Source organism: Leopardus geoffroyi, chromosome B3, assembly GCF_018350155.1.
Source record: "Leopardus geoffroyi isolate Oge1 chromosome B3, O.geoffroyi_Oge1_pat1.0, whole genome shotgun sequence".
Taxonomy (NCBI): domain Eukaryota; kingdom Metazoa; phylum Chordata; class Mammalia; order Carnivora; family Felidae; genus Leopardus; species Leopardus geoffroyi.
Genome location: NC_059337.1, coordinates 113540201 through 113563554, shown reverse-complemented (window position 1 = coordinate 113563554; position 23354 = coordinate 113540201). Strand labels below are relative to the sequence as shown.

General features: G+C 49.8%; 1 protein-coding gene across 16 annotated transcripts in view; it reads left to right on the top strand.

Annotated features, from left to right (window-relative positions):
• TMEM229B (transmembrane protein 229B) overlaps nt 1-23040 on the top strand; it is a 39813-nt gene extending 16773 nt beyond the window's left edge. For 6 of the 16 annotated variants that reach the window (XM_045451341.1, XM_045451339.1, XM_045451335.1 and 3 more), the window contains exons 2-4: nt 7671-7852; nt 8150-8282; nt 19337-23040. In XM_045451341.1, coding sequence (XP_045307297.1) covers nt 8190-8282; nt 19337-19858 — 615 coding nt within the window. In that variant the 5' untranslated portion in view covers nt 7671-7852; nt 8150-8189 and the 3' untranslated portion in view covers nt 19859-23040. Of the gene's footprint in view, nt 1-6125; nt 6242-7670; nt 7853-8149; nt 8283-12986; nt 13072-13358; nt 13448-17339; nt 18002-19333 lie in introns of those variants that run through there. The other 10 variants (XR_006705117.1, XM_045451344.1, XM_045451346.1 and 7 more) reach the window with 10 other exon arrangements.
• Nucleotides 23041-23354: the final 314 nt, after the last annotated feature.

Below are 23354 nucleotides of genomic sequence, written 5' to 3'. Positions count from 1 at the left end.
CCATTTTCTGGGGCCTTGGGGGTGGCAGGTATATTCCCCTGGTCCTGCCATAGTGATATAGTCATGCATTTCCTTCAAGTCTTTCTTCTCTGAATATGTGTGGGTGTTACTTTTTATCTGTAACACATACATTGGGGCATCCAGGCCTCAGCCAGGACTCATCACCAGGTCTGTGTTACCTGATGCTGACTCTGTCCTGTGCAGAGGTGGGAGGTGATGAGTTCTCTTCTCAGCCTTCCTCAGGCTAGTTTGAGGTTGTCCTAATGAATGTAATGGGCCCTCTGTTTCCTTTGTCAAAAGGAATGTTAATTATTTTCAGCAGTCTAATTATGTGGCTAATGAGAGACTGACTGCGATAACATCCCTTTAATTACTCTTGCCTAAGTGCTGTTTGGAGCCATATTTTGAACATGCTGCAAGGCTCAGTGCTTTCACAGTAGATGGAGCTGTCCAGAGAGAGGCTGAGTGGAGGGCCAGGGCTGTAGGGCTTACGCTCATGGTGGAAGTGCCTGGCTGCAGTCAGGACCCAGCCAGGTGTATGCTGTCCTTTCCTCTGGGCCATTACTTAAATGAAGGGGACATTCAGATTGGGTCACATGTAGAGCAGACAGCAACTGTCACAGCTTCTTCAGTACATCTCATTCCTGTGTTTCCCCCAGTGCATCTGCTGTTCAGTCTTGTCTTGGCCGGGCCTCCTCCCTCACTCATGAAGTACCTGCGCCTTGCCTTTTTCCTCATTCTGCACTTGGATGTTGAGTCCCTACTATATGTTGAGTTTTTACCCAGGACATGGGGAGGCAAAGGTAAGGAACTCATGGTTCACATAGCTTTCTATAACAAAATTTTCTCATGCCCCTCCCTTCTTTGCCCAGGAGAAATGCCACATGTCTGTGTTCCGACCCCTACCACCTTCTCAGGTTTGTCTTCTGTATTGTGGCCTTCCTGTGGTTTCAATGTGGTGTCTTTCAATAACTGGGCCTTCATGGGCAGACCCTTGGAGGCAGCTCTCCCAAGGCCCTGGTGGACTTGAATATGCTGGGAGGGGCAGCTGACATGAGAACCCACTGTCAACTGTTGGGTTGCCCATTGCTATGGGTAAATGAAGTCCCCTATCTCCTGTCCATACATCCCCATCTCTCCTGAGTGGTGTAAGAGAAAAAAGTTCTAGTAAAAACTTGACCTTCCCTTTAACTTCTTTGAGTTTCCAACCCCTCCTGAGTAAATCTGAGTTAATGCCTCCATCCCAGATTTGTGAGGGGTTCTGTGTGGAAGCTGTCTGGCACACAGGAGGTGCCCAATAAACACTCTGGACTTTTTAAACACTCCAGGCAGCACCCCTAGACTGAGTTATAGCCAGAGACGCAGGGGCTGACCTCATTCAGCAAGAGCCCTCTCCTGGTTCTTGGATATAAGTCGCAGTGGACAGAGACTTTCATAAAACAATGGTTCACCCTCCCCCACCCCCCAACTTAACAATGGTTAACTAGGCCTGAGCCTGAGGAAGAGAGGAAGGGCAGGGGTATCTATTCACAAGAAAAGCTTTTCCAAGAGCAAGAAAATGTAGCTGAGTTTTAGGTCTGTATGTCTGGCAGCCTTCTGGTCACCCTGGATAAGCTCCAGAGCAGTGCAGCTCAATACAACTTTGTGTGATGATGGAAATATTCCATATCTGCACTGTCCAATATGGTAGACACTAGCCACATGTAGCTGTTGAACACTGGAAATGTGGCTAGTACAATGGAGGGATGGAATTTTTAATTTTATTCATTTTTAGTAAATTTAAATTTAAATAGCCACATGTAGCTATCAAATTGGACAATGCTGTTCTAGAGCTTATAGAAAAACAATCTAGTTGTGCACTACTTGTTCTTGCACTGTTAGTTTTCCCATATCCAGTTTGTAGAAGAGAGTCAAGGCACGCTAGGTTGCTGGCAAGGGTCATGTGTGGTGAAAGGGGAAATGACAAAGTCTGGGCAGCACCCAGAAGGGAGGTTTGGAGCCCCCAAAACTATAGACATCCTGCTGAGAGGGACGCAGCTAGCTAGGCATCTGACCTTATTCTCAGTTCTCCTAACTGTGTGCAAGGGCAGAGCCACTGGTCTGCATGGCAGCAGAGGTGGGCAGGTGGTGCTCAGACACGTGATTCTCATGCCAAAAAGGTATGTTCCAGGTGGGGGAAAATTACTTGTGTTAGTCAGGATTTTCTTGATTTCAGATGACAGAAAACTTAACAAACCAGGTGGAGTTGAAAAGGAACATTTACTTTCTTGTTAAAGTGAAATAATCAGGTTAGAGAAGGCCTAGTAAATTTACTTAAATTCTTTTGATGGGAAACAGTGGAAAATCCAGGCCATCAGTCAACAAGATATTTAACTTTACTTTTATTTGTTAATAAATATATTGCCAAAGCTGACTGGGACCTGCACCTTCCAGCCCCTGCCCACAAGGCAATTGTGCTGGGCATGTCCCCTTGGCAACTGGGGCTTTGCCATGGCCCAGCTGGCACTGTAGGGACCACCAGATGACTTTTGCAATGAGGGGCAGGGAACATTTGACCCCTTAATTACACTTTTTAGTTGTTCTGGCCTTGCTGTTTCTCAAACTTGTTTTTTAGCTTGCTCCTCCCTTAGGGTCTTTTTACTTACTATTCCCTGTGCCTGGAATGCTTTTCCCAAAGCTCTTTGAAAGCCTTCTTTGCAGAGCGCCTGGGTAACTTAGTCAATTGGGTGTCTGACCCTTGATTTCAGCTCAAGTCGTGATCTCATGGTGGTGGGGTCGAGCCCCACGTTGGACTTCATGCTGAGTGTGGAGCCTGCTTGGGATTCTCTCTCTCTCTCTCTCTCTCTCTCTCTCTGCTGCTGCTGCTGCTTCCCTGAGCTCTCTCTCTCAAAATAAATAAATAAACATTCAAACACACACACAAATCACTTAAAAAAAAAAAAAAGAAAGAAAGGCTTCTTTGCATCTTTCTCATCTATGCCCAAATGCTACCTCCTTAGAGAAGTTTAAGACGTGCTCTCCACATCCAGTTTCTCTGTCCTCACCAGGCATCTCCCCTTCTTTGTGGCATATTATCAGACATTATGGCATGTCAGCTAGCCTAATCATTGTCTGTCTTCCCACAGAGATGTGAGGTCCAAGGGGGCAGGAGCATTGTCTTATTCACACTCAGTTCAGTGCCTGGCCTTCAGCAGGTGCTTGATAAATATTTGTTGACCACTGGAATACAACACCTTGAATAAACATGTTAGCCTCCACGGGACTTCTTGGACTAAGTCTCTGGTTGTTTAGAAATCTCTGGGGGTGGCTTGGCTATAGAAAGCTGTGAAAAACAGGCCACTGGGTGTCATGCTGTTCAGAGGGCTCACGCTTATCCTCCAAAAGGCTCACTGGGCATCTTTCTGCCTCTACTGGTGAGGCAACTAAGGGGCAGGGCAGGGTTCCCATTGCTACAAAGGTATGGAGGTGGTGGGGTAACCTATGGGATACCCTAAGGACATGGGCAGTAATAGGGAGAACCTTGATAAATAAATTCCTGGTCACTTAGTGACACTGTTAGGCTACTGACTGTCCTTTTCCAGATGACAGGAGAAGCCTTGCTGGTCTCACGTGACCAGGATTCCAGGGCCCCTCAGCTGCTGCCTGATGGGATCTGCATAGGGGATTATTGATGAAGGGGAGGTGAGGCAGCTCTTTACTGTAACACATGCCTTGCTCTGGGACGGCAGCCAGGCAGCTAATTAGAGAGCCCAGCAGCTGTCCAGCCTTTCAGGCAGCAGGCAGCAGCTACCCAGGGCCAGGGGGTGGGGTGGGAAGGAAAGAGGAGGGGCACAGGGCCAGAGACCACCTTCCAAGGTGTAGGGGATGGGTGGTCAGGGTTTGTTTAGAAGGGGACATGGAGAAAGGCACGCAAGGCAGGAGGGGCTGGTTGGGGAGAAGGAAGGAAGGAGAGGAGGGTGACAGGACAGAGTAGCCTGCAAGTGAGGAAGAAGACAGATTGGTGAGATGCCCGGCAGGCAGAGAAACCTAGACTCTAAGCCCTAAATGAGGGGGCATGGAGTGTAAGGACAGGGTCAAATGGAGCGTGTGGGCAGCCTGTTTCCCAGGTACACCAACCTCTTCCATGGCAGTCAGGCCCAAGGGCTTGGGTCTTCCCCTGGGGGAGCTGAGTCGACACAGGTGCATTTGCACTTTCACATAGTCTCTCACTGACTCCAGAAGTTGCCAAATCTGCTTGTGTTCTGAGCTGGTCTTACTACAGGACAAGTAAAAGCAATTCTGCATCCCGTGGGAAGAACCAGGACACTTTGAGTAAGCAGAGGGCTCCCCCGGTGGGTTTTGGGGGGCATTTACTCTTTACTTTGTAGGCACCTAGGGTTGAGGGGAGATCTGGGGACGAGGAGATTGAGAGGGACAAAGGGATGTATTTGCCTGCCACTTCCTGGCTCCAGTCTTAGGTTCTGGGCCATGGAGAGAGGGCGGAGAGTGGGGGGAGGTTTGGTTTTTAGGTTCCGGTCAGGGAAGTAGAGCTTCAATCCTGCAAGTCCAGCTTACCCTAAATAGTTATAGTGGAGGGGAGAGAATGATGCAGAGGGACTTTCCTGCCAGCAGCTGCTGGTTAAACCTCTTTGGGAAATGAATGCTATGTGCATGAAAACTGGATGTGCCTTTTGAGAGTGCCAGCACATTGTAGAAATAACAGAATAGGCATTGTTATTCTCTGACCTGAGCCTCAGCTTGGACCCTTGCCCACATAGGAGCCTGCAGTTTCTCCTGGGATGCCTGGGACATTTTGTTCCTTCCCTAGCCTTCCTCGTGTGACATGTCTTCTCTGTTGTCCCTACCCAAGGCATCCACTCGTCTGTCCTGACCCCTCTGTCCAGGTGATGGCTCTTGGAGGTGGGAGGAGAGTGAACATCATCCTTTATTCCCTCATTTGCAAAGGTAGCCCTGGCCACTGTAAACCAATATTTATGGTGCTTTGTGGGAGAGAGCCCTTCCATGATGAGGTGGCCTAAAAATTAGGGAAGAACACTAGACATCACTGTTTGGTTGATAACACTGGATGGTGCAATCACCCAAGCATTTAGCTGAGCCCTTCTCAGCCTTGCTTGTCCATCCATCCAAAAGAAATTCCATGGCCTCGAGGAATTCATCATGTGGAGGGGGAAACAGACAATAATAACTTTAAGATGGGACATTATGTTTCAATGGAAGGATGTTCAAAGTCCTGTGGGAACATCAGTGATGGAATAGCTGGGGGCTTAGGAGGGTTCACAAAGGAATGAGGAGGGAGCAGGGTCTCAGAGGAGTGCCTGGGCATGTTGATGAAGCTGGACGGACAGACTCGGGCTGTATGCTTACAAATAAGCGGCTTACAGAACAGACTAAGTAGATTATAGTGAATGAGGGACAGGTGCATGCAGACGTATGGGAAGCAGCTTGAAGGCATGATGTATGGGGAGAGGGGTGATTCTGGAGCCTAAAGACCAGGGTTTGAGTCAAATGTGTAGATTTGGCCTAATCTCTTAATGTCTTGAGATTCAGAGTTTTCGTCTCTGAAATGGGGGTGGGGGTGGGAGTGGGGTAGGGTGGGTGGTGATAACTCCTGCCCTCCCTGCAGGAGTCTTGGGAGAATCATGAGAGATGATGCACTAGAAAAAGCGTTTTAAGTTCTGCCCACATTAGTTGCTATAAGGGCTCTTCACACATTCATATGCTCCAAAAACTTCTAGTTCACGCCCTGTGGTCCACAAAGGAGCCTCATGCCACCTACACCAGGGACCTGCTTTGAGGGGCCAGGGAGTGTCAGCGGGGGCTGGGGACAACATGTGTACCTGGAGGCAGGGGTGGGACCCCTGCTAGACTGTTGCTTCCTTGTCCAGCCCCCAGCAGCTCCCTGGTGGAAGAGCCTGCAGACCAGGAAGCAGGAGGTGTCCGGTGCCAGGCCAGCCTCGGAAAGGAGCCTCTTCTGACTGCAGCGGCTTCATCTGCCAGGGCGGCATCTCAGCCAGCAGCGGCGGGCTCCCAGGGCTGACTGCAGCGACCAGCAGGCTGTGCTGCCAGGATGTGGGCTTTGGTTTCTGTTTCTGTTTTGTCTCGTGCTTGTTGATGTGGCCTGCTTAGTTCCCCTGGGAAGGGGAAGTGCCGGTGGGTGGAATTGAACTCCCAGGCACGGGTCATGGTGGTACTGGGGGTAGAGGGGGTATCGGACATGCCCCATGAAAGCCCTTTCCTTGAGGTAATGGGTATGTGCCAGGCTGGCTGGGAGAAGGGAGGAGGATCGACAGGTGGGGCAGGTTGATGCTTCTGTATGTAGAGCAGCTGGGGAGGAGCCAGGGAGCACAGCAGCCTACTGCATTTTGCTCTCCGTCCTTCACTTGTCTCAGTGCAGGAAGAGGGGGGTGCAGCGGCTGGTGACCCAGGGGTGCACAGCCTTCCGGGCCACAAGCACCTGTGCATGCAGTGAATTCTGCCCTTTCACTTCTCCTCGGCTCCCATGCTGCCTTGCAAGTTGTCAGCTCAGGGAGCTCAGAGAGCCTGGGAGGTATGGTCAGGGAGGAAGCTGGCTGTGGGCACCAGCTCGGGTGGAGCCTCTATGGAGGCCTGCTTGGCCATCCGTGGGGGGAATGGTCCCGGCTTCCACCCCTGTCCTGCTATAGGGCCATGCTGCACCTGATTTCTGTCCTTAGTCTCGTGCAGATGGTGCTGCACTCAAGGGGTTTTCAGAGAAGCTTCAGGACTTTCATATAAAGCCAGAATATCTATCAAATGTTCAAATCTTAGGTATATATTAAGAAGATGTATGTGGCCAGGGGCCAGATTTGTATCAGCATGTAGTCTGTTTTTTTTTTTTAATTTTTTTAATGTGGGTTTTTTTTTTTTTAGTTCGTTTTTGAGAGACAGAGACAGAATGCTAGAGGGGGAGGGTCAGAGAGCGAGGGAGACACAGAATCTGAAGCAGGCTCAAGGCTCTGAGCTGTCAGCACAGAGCCAGATGTGGGGCCAGAACCCACAAACCATCAGATCATGACCTGAACTGAAGTCGGATTCTTAAACGACTGAGCCACCCAGGCACCCTTATGTTATTGATGTTAATAGGAAGGGCCTCAACAATCACAGTGATATAATAGAATGAAATAAATATTAGGGTGGTGGGATTACTGCAGGGAGAGGGTCTAGCACACATTTTGTTGGTGTGCTTGTTTTTCTGTGTAGTTGTGCTTGACTCTCCAAATGCCCTACTTGTCTGGGGTTCTTGACCGCCCTTGAGAAAGATGTAGCCACTGCACGGTGAAGGTGAGAGTGTAATTCGAAGCTAAATGAGAATGGCACTGGATTCTAAAATTATACCCCCTCTCAGATTTACAAATGTGCACACATTTACTCATGGTGCAAGAAGCCCTAAGTCCTAGCCCCGTGTGTGAATTGCCTGGGATCCATCCCAGGCTGTCATTGCTGGATTAACCAGACCTGAGCAAGCAGGATGGCACAGAGGAGGTGATAAGTTCCAGGACAGGGGCCCAGTGGCCTGGATGGGCTGACTGCCTGGTACTGAACCCCGAGCCCAGGCAATTGTAGCGTTCACCTTGAGGCTGCCCCTCCGACTAGCCTGGTGGGTTGGAGCTGGGGCAGTTGAAGCTAATGAATGCCTCCTCTTTTATTCCCAGGGACACATGGAAGCCACCCATCCACTAGCCAAGGATCAGCTGAGCCCTGGGGCTGATGCTTGCCCACACTGCTGAGAATGGCACGGAGGCCCAGCCAGGCAGCAGGAGGAAGGTTAACCTGGGACACTCCTGGACAGTGATCCTGATGTCTGTTCTGAGTTGTGCACTCAAGGGTGTGATAAGTGAGTATGTTACAGGATCCCCGGGGATCACCAGCCCTCCCTGCCTCGGCAGCATGGTCACAGGTCTGGAGGTTCTCATTATGAGCCTGTGTTCTGTCCAAGGGCCTGTCATAGGGCTATAGTTGTGGAATAGGAGGGGAATGTCTAGCAGTTTCAGGCCGTTTCATGTGTTGGAGCCATCTTATAGCCACATGGCCTCTAAAAACTGTGCCAGACCCAGATTGGCTGACACAAATGATGTCAGACACCCAGCACATAGGAGATGACATCTTCCCAAATTCTCTCTCTTATCTGTAGGCTCGTGGATGCTTTGGGCCCTGGGCTTTACCTCTCTGCAATGAGAACTATACCTCATCTGGGATTCCAGATTCTGCTCCGATGCTATGAACAGTTCACAAGGCCTTGGGTAGAGCACCCAGGGCACTGGGAGGTGAGGGATTGGTGGTGCCTTAGCTGCCATAAAAGTGGCCACCAAGGGGTCAAGAGGAGCAAGTTCTCTGCTGCCTTTGGCCTGTTAGGAGGAAGTTTTCCTCCTCCCAAGTCCAGACAAGCTGCATGGAGAGCAGGGGACCCCCAACTGTGGAGTCTCACCTGTCCTCATATGAGCTTTCTTTCCAGCCTTAACCTCTGGCTTTTCCTCAGTGGTGCTTTAGAAAATGACGATTGGTTGGGGCTTCTGGGTGTCTCAGTTGGTTGAGCATCTGACTTTGGCTCAGGTCATGATCTCACGGTTCGTGGGTTTGAGCCCCACGCCGGGCTCTGTGCTGATGGCTCAGAGCCTGGAACCTGCTTCTTGGATTCTGGGTCTCCCTCTCTCTCTGCCCCTTTCCCGCTCATGCTCTGTCTCTTTCTCTCTCTCAAAAGTAAATAAACTTAAACATTAAAAAAAAAAAAAAAAAAAAAAAAAGACAATTGGCTGCTTTCCCAAGCCCTAAAGGCCTGTCTGGCCTAAAGGCTATTGTCTGCATAGGGCAAACAGTCCCAGTGAGGGATCAGGGACCAGCAGGCAGGGAAGTCCCCTGGAAGACAGGGCAGGGAGAGCCAGTGCTTTTACACTCCTGACTGGATGGGCTATTGGGAGCTGCTGGGCTGGCATATAGGAACCGGGAGGCTTAGCTTCCACACAGGAGCATGCAGGGAGGGCAAAGGGTAACTAGGTATTTCTCAGCTGTAGGTAGATGTTGACTCTAGTGCCAGTGGGAGTTTAAAACTCAGGGCTAGCATTTATTTTTCACTCAGCCTGGGCTTGCAAAATCAGTTTATGGTTGGAGGCTCTTTCAGGAAGTTGATTTGTAGCTAGGGTAGTGCAAGCCTGAACTGTGGGTGTGGGGTGGGTGCACAGAGATGGCCACAGAGGCCACTGTGGGAGCACGGTGACTCAGACTAGAGACCTATTCCCCACATAACACAGTGTTCCCCAGGGCAATCTACACCATCATCCCTAAGACTGTTGTACCCTTTGGTCCAGTGATCCCATTTCTGGAGTTATTAAGAAATCTTTCTTTAAGGTACGCCTGGGTGACTCAGTCAGTCAAGTGTCCAACTCTTGATCTTAGCTCAGGTCTTTATTATTATTATTTTTTATTAATTATTTATCTTTTTTTTCCTTCCAAGATTGTATTTAAATTCAAGTTAGTTAACATATAGTTTAGTATTGGTTTCAGGAGTAGAATTTAGTGATTCATCACTTACATATAATACCCAGTGCTCATCACAAGTACCCACCTTAATAGCCATCTCCCATCTAGCCCATCCCCCACCTGCTACTTCCATCAACCCTCAGTTTGTTTTCGATAGTTAAGAGTCTCTTATGGTTTGCCTTCCTCTCTGTTTTTAGCTGATTTGTCCTTCCCTTCCTCTATGTTCATCTGTTTTGTTTCTTAAATTCCACATATGAGTGAAATCACGTGGTATTTGTCTTTCTCTGACTTATTTTGCTTAGCATAATACACTCCAGTTTCATCCACATCATTGCAAATGGCAAGATTTCATTCTTTTTGATGGCTGAGTAATATTACATTGTATATTTATACCACATCTTCTTTATCCATTCATCAGTTGATGGACATTTGGTCAGCCCAAGTCTTTATCTCAGGGTTGTGAGTTCAAGCCCTATGTTAGGCTCTACACCCAGCATGGAGCCTACTTAAAAAAAAAAAAAAGAAATCTTTCTTTAGGATATATTCCTAGAGAAGGAAAAGGCTGAATTCTTTTGTTACAGGCATAAAAAAAGATGTTTCTTGTGGTGTCATTGTAATAGTGAGAGTGGGAAACAATTGTTCTCTCTCCCTTTTCTGAACACCTAAGTTAAGTAAATTATAGTTTTCCACCTGGTGGAATATCACATAGCCATTATAATAATGAGAACAAAAGCAATATAACAACTGAGGGAAATGATTATTTTGTAATAAGTGAAAATGTCAGGTTACAGAATAAGTACATTAAAGCAACTTGTAAAATAAACACATGAGAAAAAATTGCAAGGGAGAAGTGATAATGGCTGCTAGTTTTGGTGGAATTATGAATTCCTTTTCTTTCTATGATACATGGATTTGCTTCTTTTAAAGCTAAATGTAATCCAGGTGAATATACAACACACCATTAACAGTGACTTTCTCTAAGATGTGGGGTGATGGAAGATATTTACTTTCTAGGTCATTCCTTTCCATAATGTTTAAATTTCAGGTGTGAGCACATGTTACTTTTATAATCAGGAAAAATAATAAAGATATTTTAAAATGTTAGCATTGAAAAATTTTAAAGGCTATATCTGCCAAGAAAGGGGAGAAGAGAAAGGCTGAGCTGCTAGCTGTTTACACCTGCCCTTATCAGTGTTTAAGAGCCTGCGCCTGTGTGGGCCCATTCATTCATTCATTCATTCATCCGTGCCAGACGTATTAGTGGGTCTTATCACCAGGCACTGTTGTAGGCACTGGGAACCCAGCAGTGAACAAGATAGAGCCCCTGCCCTCATGGAGCATTCATTCTAGTTGGACGAGACAGACAACAAACAAGTAGCAAAATAGTAGAAAGTGAAAGTGCTGGAGGAATGAAATATGATGATGTCAGTGATGGGAAGGCTGTTTTGGATTCGAGACCAGAGAAGGTCTCAGGGGTGACGGTTGAGCTGAGATCTGAGTAACAATAGAGAAGCAGCCAAGTGAGGTCTGGAAAGAGCCTTGCAGGCAACACTCAGGATGCCTAGCCCCAGGGCCCCAACTGCTAGGTGCCCTTTACTGCCTGAGCCCTGGCGAACCTCTGTGCCAGGCTGACTGTGTTCCCCAGGCCCACTTGTCCTCCTGTGTCTGCCAGCTGGGATTTGCTTAGCATCTGAGGCCTTCTAAAATCCTCTTTGGCCTGCTGCTTTGTGTGGAATGGTTGCTCCTGACACTCTCCCTGGTGCTGCTCCAGGCACCAGGCTTCTCTGGGCAGTGTGATGCTGGTCACTGCTCTTGGCTGAATGTCCATGGCAGGGCTGGGCCATCTGAGATTCCCAGCCAATATGAGGGTGGGCTGGCAGTCAGGGTAGCCTGACGGGGACCAGTGTGTGTCTTGGTGAAAGGTCTTTGAATGGCACACACCTTGAGGCCCTCAGGGGTGGCTGCTACCATGGTCCTGTGAGGGTCCGCTATGACCCTGGAGGATCATTGTGTGGATCTTGCCAGAACTTGGCCTTAGAACAGAACTTGGCCTCTCAGAATAGGACGAGAGCCTGCAATGGCTCTGACACCTGTTCTGGGCTTCATTGATGATCTACCTAGAGGTTCATGTTGCTCTTGCTTCTTGTTTCCTCTCCATATACCATCCTAGTCTTCCAGAAGCAGAAACTCAGAAAGTGGTGGTGCCTATAGAGGAGCCTGTAGTCAGCTTCAAGGGCAGTGCAGTGTGCTGATTGGGAATGAAGGCTCTGGAGCCAGACTTGCTGGGTTTGAATCCTAGCTCTGGCTTTTATAGCTGTAATTCTTAAGACTTATTAAGACTTCCCCTTCCTCAATTGCCCCATCTATAAAATAGGCTTGAATATTATCTGAGTTAATACCTGGTAAGTGCTGAGAAGAGTGGCTGATGATTACTGTGACTTGGGAGGTAGCAGGAAGACCATCCCAAAGAGTTTCCTGGGGGATGCCCATAGCAAGAAAGGGTGGAACTCTATGGTGTCTGGGCTAGCCAGTGACCACAGGTATTTAGCTCTGCTTGTTTCCTTTCTGGCCCTGAAGCAAGCCCATATGTTCCTCCCACCCTCACCCCTCCCAACTTGATTACCACAGTGCAAGGTGAGGATGGTTTCAGACCTTGCATCTTTCACCCAGATGTTAGGACACCTGCCCACCCCTCATAGATTCCACTCACTTTCAGCACAGAGCCTCTCAGGGGGCTGGACTCAGAGTCCTCCCCCCCCCACCCCCCGCCTCCACTGCCTTGCTCCCAGGGGCCCCCTATAAGGGCTGTGTCTCTCCCCAGCACATGGAACTGTAGCGATTTTGGTGCCTAGGAATGGGGAAGTAAATGAGGTGAAAGAGGCCTAGTAATGAGGCGAAGCCCCGCCCAGCCTGGTTGCATGTAAGAGGAATCCCGATTTTCTATCAAGATGCTCCTCTGGACAGAAATTCCCAGGGTCATTGTGTTGTGGCACCTTAGCTTCCTGGAACAAGATGAGAGTTTTGAGTAAAACCAAAGGCAGTTGCCTTATCTGATTTTGCCTCCAGCCTGTTTCAGACTTGTGGCATTCTCTTCGCCCCTCTCAACTTGCTGTGCTCTCTGCGTAGGGAATAACTAAGCAGGTTCTGGAAGCTGGTGAGATACTCCTAGGGAGCAAGATTCTGACCCCCTCCCCACAAAGTCATCTATCACCTGTCCCCTTGGGGGGGGGACGGTGCCCTGCTCTGCCAAGTCACCTTGAGTTCTGGCCCTTGGCTGGAACTCCGTATTCCCAGGCCCTTTTATCAACAAGTATGAAGGCTCTTGTACATGAATGTTGTTCTCCATATCCTGCATGTGAAACCGTCCACAGCTCTTTTCTCCTTCTTGTTTTCGTCCTTGCCCACGCTCTCCTCCTCACTTCACCTTGAGTTTTCTTTCCTGGGCCATCCTGTCTTTGTGTCATCGTTCTCAGGATGGTTGTGTTTGTCACCAGGAGAAAGAGGCCAATGTCCAGTGAGCTACTGGTTCTTCCTGATGCAGGCCTTCCCAGGTCTCTGATCTCAGTGCCGAGCAAGGAGGTACTGGAAGAATGTGGGGAAAGGGCTCGGGTGAGGGGAGGCCTGGGCAGGGATAGGGGTCTGTTGGGCCAGCAGAGGGTCAGGGAGCCTGTCCCGGCTCAAAGTTTAAGCATGGCTCCCATGAGTATTAGCATTGGGTTTGGGGAGTGGAGTTTTGCAAATCTACCCAAGCCAATGCCGCTTCTAATGTTAGTGTCTGTCCCACCACGGTGTGAGCTGCCATCCCAGCTGATAACACTGTCTCACATCCCCTTTCTCTGTCTTTCCCCCTCATCTCCTGGCTCCAGCCAGGATGTCCAGTTTCTCCTTTTTGTCTCACATGGACTAGGCATGTTCTTCTGGCAAAACCCCACAGATGCAGCCTGACCTGGCCTAGGTATGCTTCCCCTCTGCCTACCCATGTTCTTCCAGGTAGGGAAGGTTCCAGAAATGGAATCCAGGCCTTGGACTCACCCTGTTCTCTCTTCTCCATCCTCTCTTCTGTTCAACATCTTGCCCTCCTTCCACTGTTTAATGGCTATTCCTTTGTTCTTGCTTGCTTCTGCTCTAAGGTTTGGAGGTCCAGCTCTTTAAAGTCACCTGCTTCCAGGGGGTGTGACTGGACCCCACGAGTTGTTACTGACTGGGAAACCTTGGCCATCTCTAAAGATGAGCCCAAGGGGCAAGGAGAGCAGGGTTTTAAAGTCAACATTAAGGTGGGGTGCTGACCCGAGGACTCCATTAGTTATGTCAGGATGCTGCATAGGATGAACAGGATCCTGTGGGCCAGAGGGGCCAGAGGTGTGAGTGCAGGTCAGGTGGACAGACCTAAGTTCAGAGGGGCCTGAGTTGGGTGGGAGACAAAGTGGTTTCCAGGCCACCACAGCCCTGCCTGCCTGGGGTCATGGGCCCCTCCTCATTCTCAGTGAGTTTCCCTGGAGCTTCAATCTGTTCTCTCCCACTCCAGGGGTCTAAAAGCCTGTTGGGGGTTCAGGATAGAATGAGGGTGTGAGAAGCTTGCCAGGAATGCTGGCCCTTTCATTCCACCCTGCTTTTCAAGCCTGGACCTCAGAGGGCTAGTTCTGAGTGCCGCCCCCCCCCCTTTTCATTAAACCTCCCCAGCCACACAGAGGCTGGAAGCTGGCCAAGCCCTCCTCTACGCAACCTTTGTTTCCTCAGGGTCTGCGTGTGTGGTTATTGGTTTCACAGGGTTGCTTGGCTGCTGGGCTGTGCTCTGGGTGGAGGTGAAAACCTGACCTGCTTGGCAAGGAAGGCTGCCCAACCGCTAGTGAGGACAGGGGCAGAATGTCCCGCCTTGGGTACGAGGTGGCACTCAAAACGGGAGAAGCTCACCAGGAAGCCCATCTCTGTGCCAGAAGTGACAGCCACACTTTCTTGAGCATTTGCTATAAGTTCAGTAGTGTCTATTAGCTCATTCATCCTTACAGTCATCCTCAGAAGTAGTTACTCTTGTTATTTTCCCTTTATCTGTAAGGAAACTGAGGAAAAAAGGAAACCGTTTTATAGAAAGGTCTGGTAACGTGCCCTGGAGCCCACAGGTGAAGGGTACCAGCCCGTTTGAATCAGAAAGTTAGAGTCTAGAGCCCCTGGGCTTAACCACTTTATGCTATTCAAACCTGTGAGGCATGGTTTGTTGTTGGTGATGATGGCTCAGGAGGGAACAGCCTGCATTAATTTTTCAGGACTTCAGGTGTCCTAAGGTTCATTTGTCTGGCAAGTTTGTTGAATATCTTCTCTATACAAGGCACAAAGATGATTAATACATATTCATACAACAAACAGTTTTAAGTTAAATTTTATTTTTGTAAAAGTTTATACATACTTGGTAGAAAAAATTTTTAGACTATACGAGAAGTTTAAAAAAGGAAATAAAAATCACTTGTGATGTCACCCTCCAGAGATGATTATGGCTAATTTTTTGTACGTTTACATGTATGTAGGCTTTTGCAAAATCAAAATCATATTAATTATTTAGTTTTGAATCCTGCTTTTTTTTCCTCTTAACATTATAATAAACGTTCATCAAGGGGCCACTGGTGCATAGCAAAGCATAGTGCTAACTGTTGTCACAGAAGTGAACTGGGTGCAGAGGTGGACAAACAGGGCAGCAGATAGCTCTGGAATTGGAGGTGTTTAGGAAAATCTTCACAGAGGAGCTGGACCTTGAAGATTATGGGCTCATGGGCCATGGGTTGGGGGTGGTGGTGGCCGTAGCAGTTGGGAAAGGCACCCCAGGTAGCAAAAGCAGTAATGAAAAGATCCAGAGGACAAGATCTGAGGCAGAGGTGGCTCATAAAGGGCTTTGCCAGCCATCCCTAGGGGTTTGAGCCTTATTGCATAGATGGTAAAGATCCACTAACAGGCCCACATGGGGAGAAATATCAAATTCGCGTTTGAGAAAGATTGCTGTTTTTACATACTCTTTAAAAAAATTTTTTTTAACGTTTATTTGAGAGACAGAGACAGAGCACCAGTTGGGGAGGGGCAGAGAGAGAGGGAGACACAGATCTGAAGCAGGCTCCAGGCTCTGAGCTGTCAGCACAGAGCCGGACGTGGGACTCAAACCCACAAACTGTGCGATCACGACCTGAGCTGAAGTCAGATGCTTACCCAACCGAGCCACCCCGGCGCCCTCTACATGCTCTTAGTGTGATGAGTGGATTGGAAAGGAATAGGCACCTTCCAGGCATCCCCTGGAAGACACCTGGGGGCATCTGGGTGAGAGATGGTGACAGCTTAAAGCAGAGCAGCAGCAATGAGAAAGAGGAGTGAAGAGGAAGAGATGATTTCAAAGATATTTAAGTGGTGGAAAGGACAGGAGGTAATGGCTGACTTGGTGGCCTTGCCATGTGACTTGTTTTGATCAAGAAGATGTTAGTGGGCATGAGTTAACCAGAGTCTTGAAAAGCATGGGTGCAGCAGGGCTTGCTTGTTCATGTGCTTCTGCCCTTGCCATGAGAAAGCGTGCCTGGGATGTGAGATAAGTAGATAAGAGCCACCCCAGCCAAGGATAGGACAGAACCCCCAAATGACCAGCAGTCTCATGATCAAGGCCACCCAAGATCCCCTAACCCACAGACACACAAGTAGTAGTAACAAATGAGAGTTGATTGAAGCCACTGAGTTTTGGAATGACTTACGTAGCAATTATAAACTATTAATAAATGTCTTTTTTTTTTTTTTCATTGAATGCTGTGTGCCAGACACTATTGTAGGCAGTGGGGATGCAGTACTGAACCAGACGGACAAGGTCCTTATTCTCAGGGAGCTCATGTTCGAGTGGAGATGCAGCAGAGGAAGTTAGCATGACACTAGAGCCTCTGGCTGCTAACTGGGTGCTTGGTGGTTCCTTTAATCAGAGTGGGGTCACAGGAGGAAGACAAGTTTTGGGGAAAACATAATGAGTCTGATTTAGGAAAGGATTTGAGGTGCCTATAGGACATTTAGGTGGAGGTGTTCAGGAAGGAGTGGGATACAGAGGTGCAGAACACAGGAAAAACATCTGGATGGGGACTGAATGTTATCAACATAATAAAACAGGACATCATCTGGACCAAGGAGAGATAGAGTGAGTGCTATGGCTATTCAGTGGGGGGAGGGGAGGACTGTGGTGGGGAGGATGAAAAAGATTTTGTTCTGAAGGTAACCTGGAAGCTGGGTTTGTGCTTGTGGAGGTGAGAGGAAAGGCCACAGGAAATACACGGATAGAATCTACAAGGAGGGGAGGGAAGACCGGGAGAGCTGGCCTGTGAGAATAAGGCTGAAAAAGTAGGCTGGCATGAGATCCTAGTGAGTCTTGAATGCCAGGCCAAGGATGCTGTGGCATTTCATTAGGAAATGGGGGGCCACTGAATGTTTTTGAGGAGGGGAGTACCATCAGGCGCACATATCTAGATGGGCAGTGGTGTGCAGGGGGATGGGTGCTGAAGCAGAAACCAGGAGATGTGGATCCTAGTCTTAGCCTTTCCATCTACTGGCCCTGGGATATGGGGCAAATGACCTCTCTCTGAGCCCCAACTGTCTCTCTTAAAAAACAGGAGTTAAACTACCTGTCATTCATATGAATCTTAATTTTGTAAAAACCAATGACAAAATGTAAATGGAAGTGCTTGCAAGACCACAAAGCAATCCACAAGGGAGGGTATTGAGGTGGGTTATTAATTGTGACTAGGTCTGTGTTAGCTGAAAGATGAGGCTGGGATTCCCAGACAGGCATGCAGACTACATATGCATCTTGTTAACCTCTGTCCCCTCTCCCACCTTGACAGAAGTGTCAAGCCTGGTGTCCACTGGCAGCTGGCAGAGCTGGGATGCATGTTTTCATCATCTGCCTTCCCATTCCTGATGCAGCCCTGAACTGCTCCCCTCACCCCCCTCACACACACACCCAAACATGCATCGTTTAGAGACTGCCTGCTCTGGAGAGGCCTGTGCCAAGGCTGCAGAACAGAGGACTGGAAAATAGTCCCTTCCCTCAAGGAATACACAGCTAGCTAGCTGTGTACTAGCTAGCTGGATCAGAGGGCATATGCCTTATAACAGCGAACAGGGTGGCACTGGAGAAAGAGGCAATTGAATCATCCAGACAGTCACTGATGGAGGGCAAGGAGAAAGCTGAGAGATCTGGGGGCCAGCCTTCAGGGAAGCAGGATGGAGCCTTAAAGACTGGTGGGGTTGAGAAGAGAGGAGAGGAAGGCAATAAGAAGTAAGAGAGGACTGTCAGCCCACTGGTTTCCTTTCAACATTGAAACTAACACCAAAACCTGCTTAATGGAGCAGTGAAAGACAAATGTGACCACAACGAGCTTCCACTTTCAACCCATTAGGATGACCATCATCAAAAAACCAGAAAATAACAAGTGCTGGCAAGGATGTGGAGAAATTGGAATCCTTGAGTACTGTTGGTGGGAACATAAAATGGTATGGCTGCTGTGGAAAACAGCAAGGCTATTCCTCAGAAAATAAACACAGAATCACCATATGATTCAGCAATTCCACTCCTGGATATAAATCCAAAAGAATTGAAAGCAGAGACTAGAACAGATATCTGTATACCCATGTTCATAGCAGCAGTGTTCATAATAGCCAAAAGGTGGAGGCAACCCATTCATGGACAAATGGATAAATAAAAGGTGACATAGGGGGTGCCTGGGCAGCTCAGTGGATTCAGCGTCCGACTTCAGCTCAGGTCATCATCTCACATCTCGAGCCCTGCATCAAGCCCTACATCAAGCTCTGCGCTGACAGCTCAGAGCCTGGAGCCTCCTTCAGATTCTGTGTCTCCCTCTCTCCCTCTCTCTCTGCCCCTCCCCTGCTCATGCTCTGTGTCTCTCTTAAAAATAAACATTAAAAAATGTTTTTTAACGTGACGTATCTAGATAGCTAGCTAGATCACAGTGGAATGAATATTATTCAGCCTTAAAAAGTGAAGGACAGTCTGACACATGCTTACAACATGGATGAACCTTGCAGACACGATGCTCAGTGAAATAAGCCAGTCTTAAAAGGGCAATTACAATATGATGCCACTGAAAAGAGGTAACTAGAGTAGTAAAATTCATAGAGACAGAAGGTGGAATGATGGTTGCCAGGGCGGGGGGGGGGGGGCGGGGGTGGGAAGCGAGTGTTTGATGAGTATGGAATTTCAGTTTGGGATAATGAAAAAATTTTGGAGATGAATGGTGGTGACAGTTGCACAACAGTGTGACTGTACTTAATATCACTGAACTGTCTGTACACCTAAAAGTGGCTAACGCAGTACATGTTATGTATATGTTAACTAACACACACACAAGATAAATGTGATAGGTTGCTTAGAAAGATCCCAGAAATATGAGTGATGTGGAGTTGTTTGAAAAGAAGTGCAGGAAGAGATGAATCAGCTAGTAGCCTAGAAATGGGGGTGACTGGCAGGCCAGGACAGCCAGCTCTTCCACTGACCACAGATAATCCAAACAAAGTTTAGGGAGTGTAGGATATACCTCCTTCCAATAGTACTTGAGTAGGGCTGGTCAGAGGAAGCCAGTGGAACTTTTAATTTTCTCCCTTTCATTTCTCATGCCCACCTGGCTAAGGTGAGGAATAAGGAATAAAGTAATGAACATGAAATAGGGTCAAGAATATGACTGGTAACCAAAGAGAAAGGTAGAGGCAGGTTTGGAATCCCCTCCAGCCTGGTCATGGCAGAGACCTGAGCTGCACGTGGGAAGGCAGGAGGAGGGCTCCGTCCCTCCTTCCCTCACCTGTCTCCTTTGTGTCCCAGCAGCCAGCTCCACTCGGCGCCATGGCATCTGCCGAGCCCCTGACGGCGCTGTCCCGCTGGTACCTGTATGCCATCCACGGCTACTTCTGCGAGGTGATGTTCACGGCGGCCTGGGAGTTCGTAGTGAACTTTAACTGGAAGTTCCCTGGGGTTACGAGCGTGTGGGCTCTCTTCATCTACGGCACCTCCATCCTCATCGTGGAGCGCATGTACCTGCGCCTGCGCGGCCGCTGCCCACTGCTGGTGCGCTGCCTCATCTACACGCTCTGGACCTACCTGTGGGAGTTCACCACCGGCTTCATCTTGCGCCAGTTCAACGCCTGTCCCTGGGACTATTCCCAGTTCGACTTTGACTTCATGGGCCTCATCACCCTGGAGTACGCCGTGCCCTGGTTCTGCGGGTCCCTCATCATGGAGCAGTTCATCATCCGCAACACCCTCCGCCTCCGCTTTGACAAGGACGCTGAGCCCGGGGAGCCCAGTGGCCCCCTGGCGATGGCCAACGGCCACGTCAAGACAGACTGAATGGGGCTGGTGGGTGGGGCCCGGGGCTCTCTCATGGACCCCGTGGACAGAGGTACCAAGCTGGTGGGGTTACGTCTTCTGAACAGCACAAGCCCTGGCCCGGGTCTGGCCTCAGCCTCTTAGGGCACACACCCTCGCCGCCCACCGGGGGCGGGACCGGGGGCGGGCCAGTTGTGGGGGGCGGGTGTCGAGGTAGCCCGGGGACTCTGGGAAGGGTCTGTGGATCCCTGCCCAGCTCAGAGGCTGGCGGCCAGAGGCCTATGGCTAAGCAGCGACTTGACCACCTGGGTGACTTTGGAAGCAGCAGGCCCTGTCCTGGCTAAGGGACTCTAAGAATGGGGCAGAAGATGAGAAGCCTGAGGAGGCCTGAGGAGGCTTTGGGCTGCTGCGAGGCCTCCTCTCTCCTCTCACGTGGTTTAAGTTGGGCTTTGGCTGGTTCCATTAGGCAATATTCAGGTGCTTGCTTGCAACCAATACCTCCCCGGGGGCCTGCTGAGCTGCAGCCTAAGGACAGACTGGGCAGTCAGGAGGCTGCTTGGCAGTAGTGCTGGTCTGCCAGGGCTGGAGGCCTTCCCTTGGCTCCTCTCCCCTCCCCCAGGGCTCCAACGCTCCCTTGGCCTTCTGGGGACCCCCCCACCCTGGTGCTGGATTCCCACCAACCTTGGGCTTTTGGAGGTTTCAATCCCTGTGTGTTCGGTGGCGTTTCCCCCCTTTCTCTTTTATTTTCAAGGCTTTTACCACTAGCAGCCCCTTTATCCATGTCTGTCATCCCCACCGGCCCCCCTCCCCAACTCTCTGATCAACACAGCAGCTGCCAGAGATAGAACCCTGAGACAGACCCTGCCCACCCTGTTGCCGCCTTCCCTCCACTATTTCTGCTGGCCTGATGACTGGGAAGTTCCCCTTTTACACCTCCCCACCTGTCTGGTGGGCTGTGGCAATGCCCCGGTGCTCTTCTCTGTGCCCCCTCCCCTCAGTGGCCCAGCAAAAATTGAATGATATACCCTCCCCCAACACACAGGCCAAGATGGGCCACCCCAGATCCACAATGGGGACCTAGAGACAAATCAGTTTAGGGGAGGAGGGTTGTGATAAAGGCATCTGGTTTCTTTTCAAGCCAGTCAGGGGGAATCGAGCTTTCTAGGGGATGGAGGAGCAGGAATCCGGTGTTGGGAGACCCATGGAGAATAAGTGAGGGAAAAAAAGAAGACAGCCTTTCAGCTTTGAGAGGGTCTTTGGAGCATCCTTAGTGGGAGGGGGTCAGTTGGTTCTGCCATAGCCTCAGCCCTGCAGCAAAATCTGGCCAGAGCTACCCCCTTCCCACCCCTCCCAGCAAGGCTGACCCTTTGAGCTTACTCCTTAAGCAGTATTAGCCCTGCCATGCTCATGGGCTTTGCCATCTTGGTTGCCAGCACCACCCCCCCCTTCTCTGTGACAGGTCCATTGCTGGCAGTGGACAGGTGAAGTCCTCACTCCAGCCCACTTCTGGCTCTGTCCCCACTCCCTGAAGGGAGAGGTCCATCAGAATGCAGCCAATGCTGTGGCATGTGGTCTCTTGACGCACTAGGAGTCTTAGATAGAAATTTGCCTTTCCGTTTTTATGGATCATTATAAAACAATAATACTGCCTGTGGAGAGAATCTGCTCTTCCTTGCTGTGCTGCTCTACCTAGACTGTGCAGACAGCACTAGCCAGGGTGTGAGCCAGGGCTGGTGGGCTGGGGATGGGCAGGAGTGGTATCCCAGATGGGGAGAAAGGCTGGTTGTTTTCTGCGGTTAACCCTGTCCAGGACAGGATGAAGGGCACCTTCCAGCCTCTGTGTCCCTGCCAGGCTCCTCAAATCCAGGCATGAACTACATTCTGCAGGGGCCAGACCTACCTTTGATTTTGCTGTGGCCCCAATTCCAGGGCTTTGGGGCATCCAGAGATTCAGGTTTCCATCTACAGGTGGAAGGGATTCTAGAGGGAAAATATCATCTGGCTTCCCTGTTCCCTCTGGGAAATTATTTCCTTGGCCTTCTCCCTTAATTCTGTGATATCCCAGTTTTCTGGACCCCAACACCCTTCCAGGCCCCCCATATGGGCCCTTAGACCACACCACCCACCTTTGCCCTCCCCTGCCACGACTGAATCTGTGGTCAGCTTGTTGATGTCTGCCAGCATAGGGCCTCCATGATTCTCAGTCAGAGCAAGCCCTTGGATGGCCCATTGGGTCTGTCCACTCCAGATGTTGCCTCATGGGCATTCCCTGGCACTGTCTTTTCTCTGGGCCCTACAAACTCCCAAGTACAGGAGGCCCCACAGTAAACCTGCCTGCCTGACATGTACAGAGCACTGTTTTTCTGCTTCATCCAGGTGCCCCGTGGCTCTTATTGTCCCTCATAGGGCACAGAGTCCCCAGCAAAGGCGGGCAATGATCCAGGGCATGAGTTCAGGGTCTGAAGGCTCAGAAATCACCAGTAGTAGCCCTGATTTCAACTCTTGCTTTTTTTTTTTTTTTGGTATCTTCAGGGCCCTAATCCCTTAGTGCCCAGGCACCCCAGCTCTGTCAGTGGGGGTGCTGGCAGGAAGAGTCTGCTTGCTGTTTGTGAACCTCTGGTGTCCTGGGTCTCTCTCCACTGGACATGGCAGCATTTCTGAGTTATAGATCGCCATGTGCTGCCCTGCATGGTTGAACCGCTTCTGATGTCTGCTAGGCATCCTATCCCTTATGCCCTGTCCCCTCTGATGCCAGTGAGTCACAATGGCCTATGCTTATTTACAGCAATAATACATAGGGAGTGCCCATGAAATCCTCTTGTCCTAGTCCCTCACTCTCTGCATGGGTCTCCTTAGGGAGGCAGCACTGAATGGGTCAGTTTCTGAGAACCTATATTTATGAAGCTCTGGGCTGTGCAGACATCATCACAGGGAATTCAGAAAGGAAAGAGGTCCAGCCCTTGAGCTATGGTGAAGGCAGGGAGAGTACCTTCCACCCTGAAGCCACCCCAGACATGGAGGAGCTGCAGGTCCCGGCTCTCCCACCTTCGAAGTGGGTGGGACTGTCTCCCAACTGCGGCAGCTCTTCAGAAGGACACACGACTGGTTTGTGCGCCCATTGCCTGCTCTGTCTTCATTGGTCTCTTTGTCTCTTCCTTTTCACATTTGTGCACATCAAATATACTGGTGTTTGTGTTCCAGAACTGGCTCTGATCCATCTCTGTTTCTTCTGTTTTGGAGCCCCTTTCCTAGGGGCTGCTGGAGGCCAAGCCCTTCATACCATGTCATGACACTGTCTTAAACCAAGAGGGCTGCTGGTGGAGCCACCCTGTAGGGAGGGCAGGTGGCACCCCCTGACAGTCCTTTTCACTATCTCTGCTCTGACCCTCCTGGTAACCTGAGTTATCTGCCCAACCCTCCACCCCTCACCAGGAACATAATATGATCCATAATCTGGCCATTCTTTGGTCCTAGGTTGCAAAGCAGATGGGGAGCCCTGGGCAGTATTCAGGTTGGT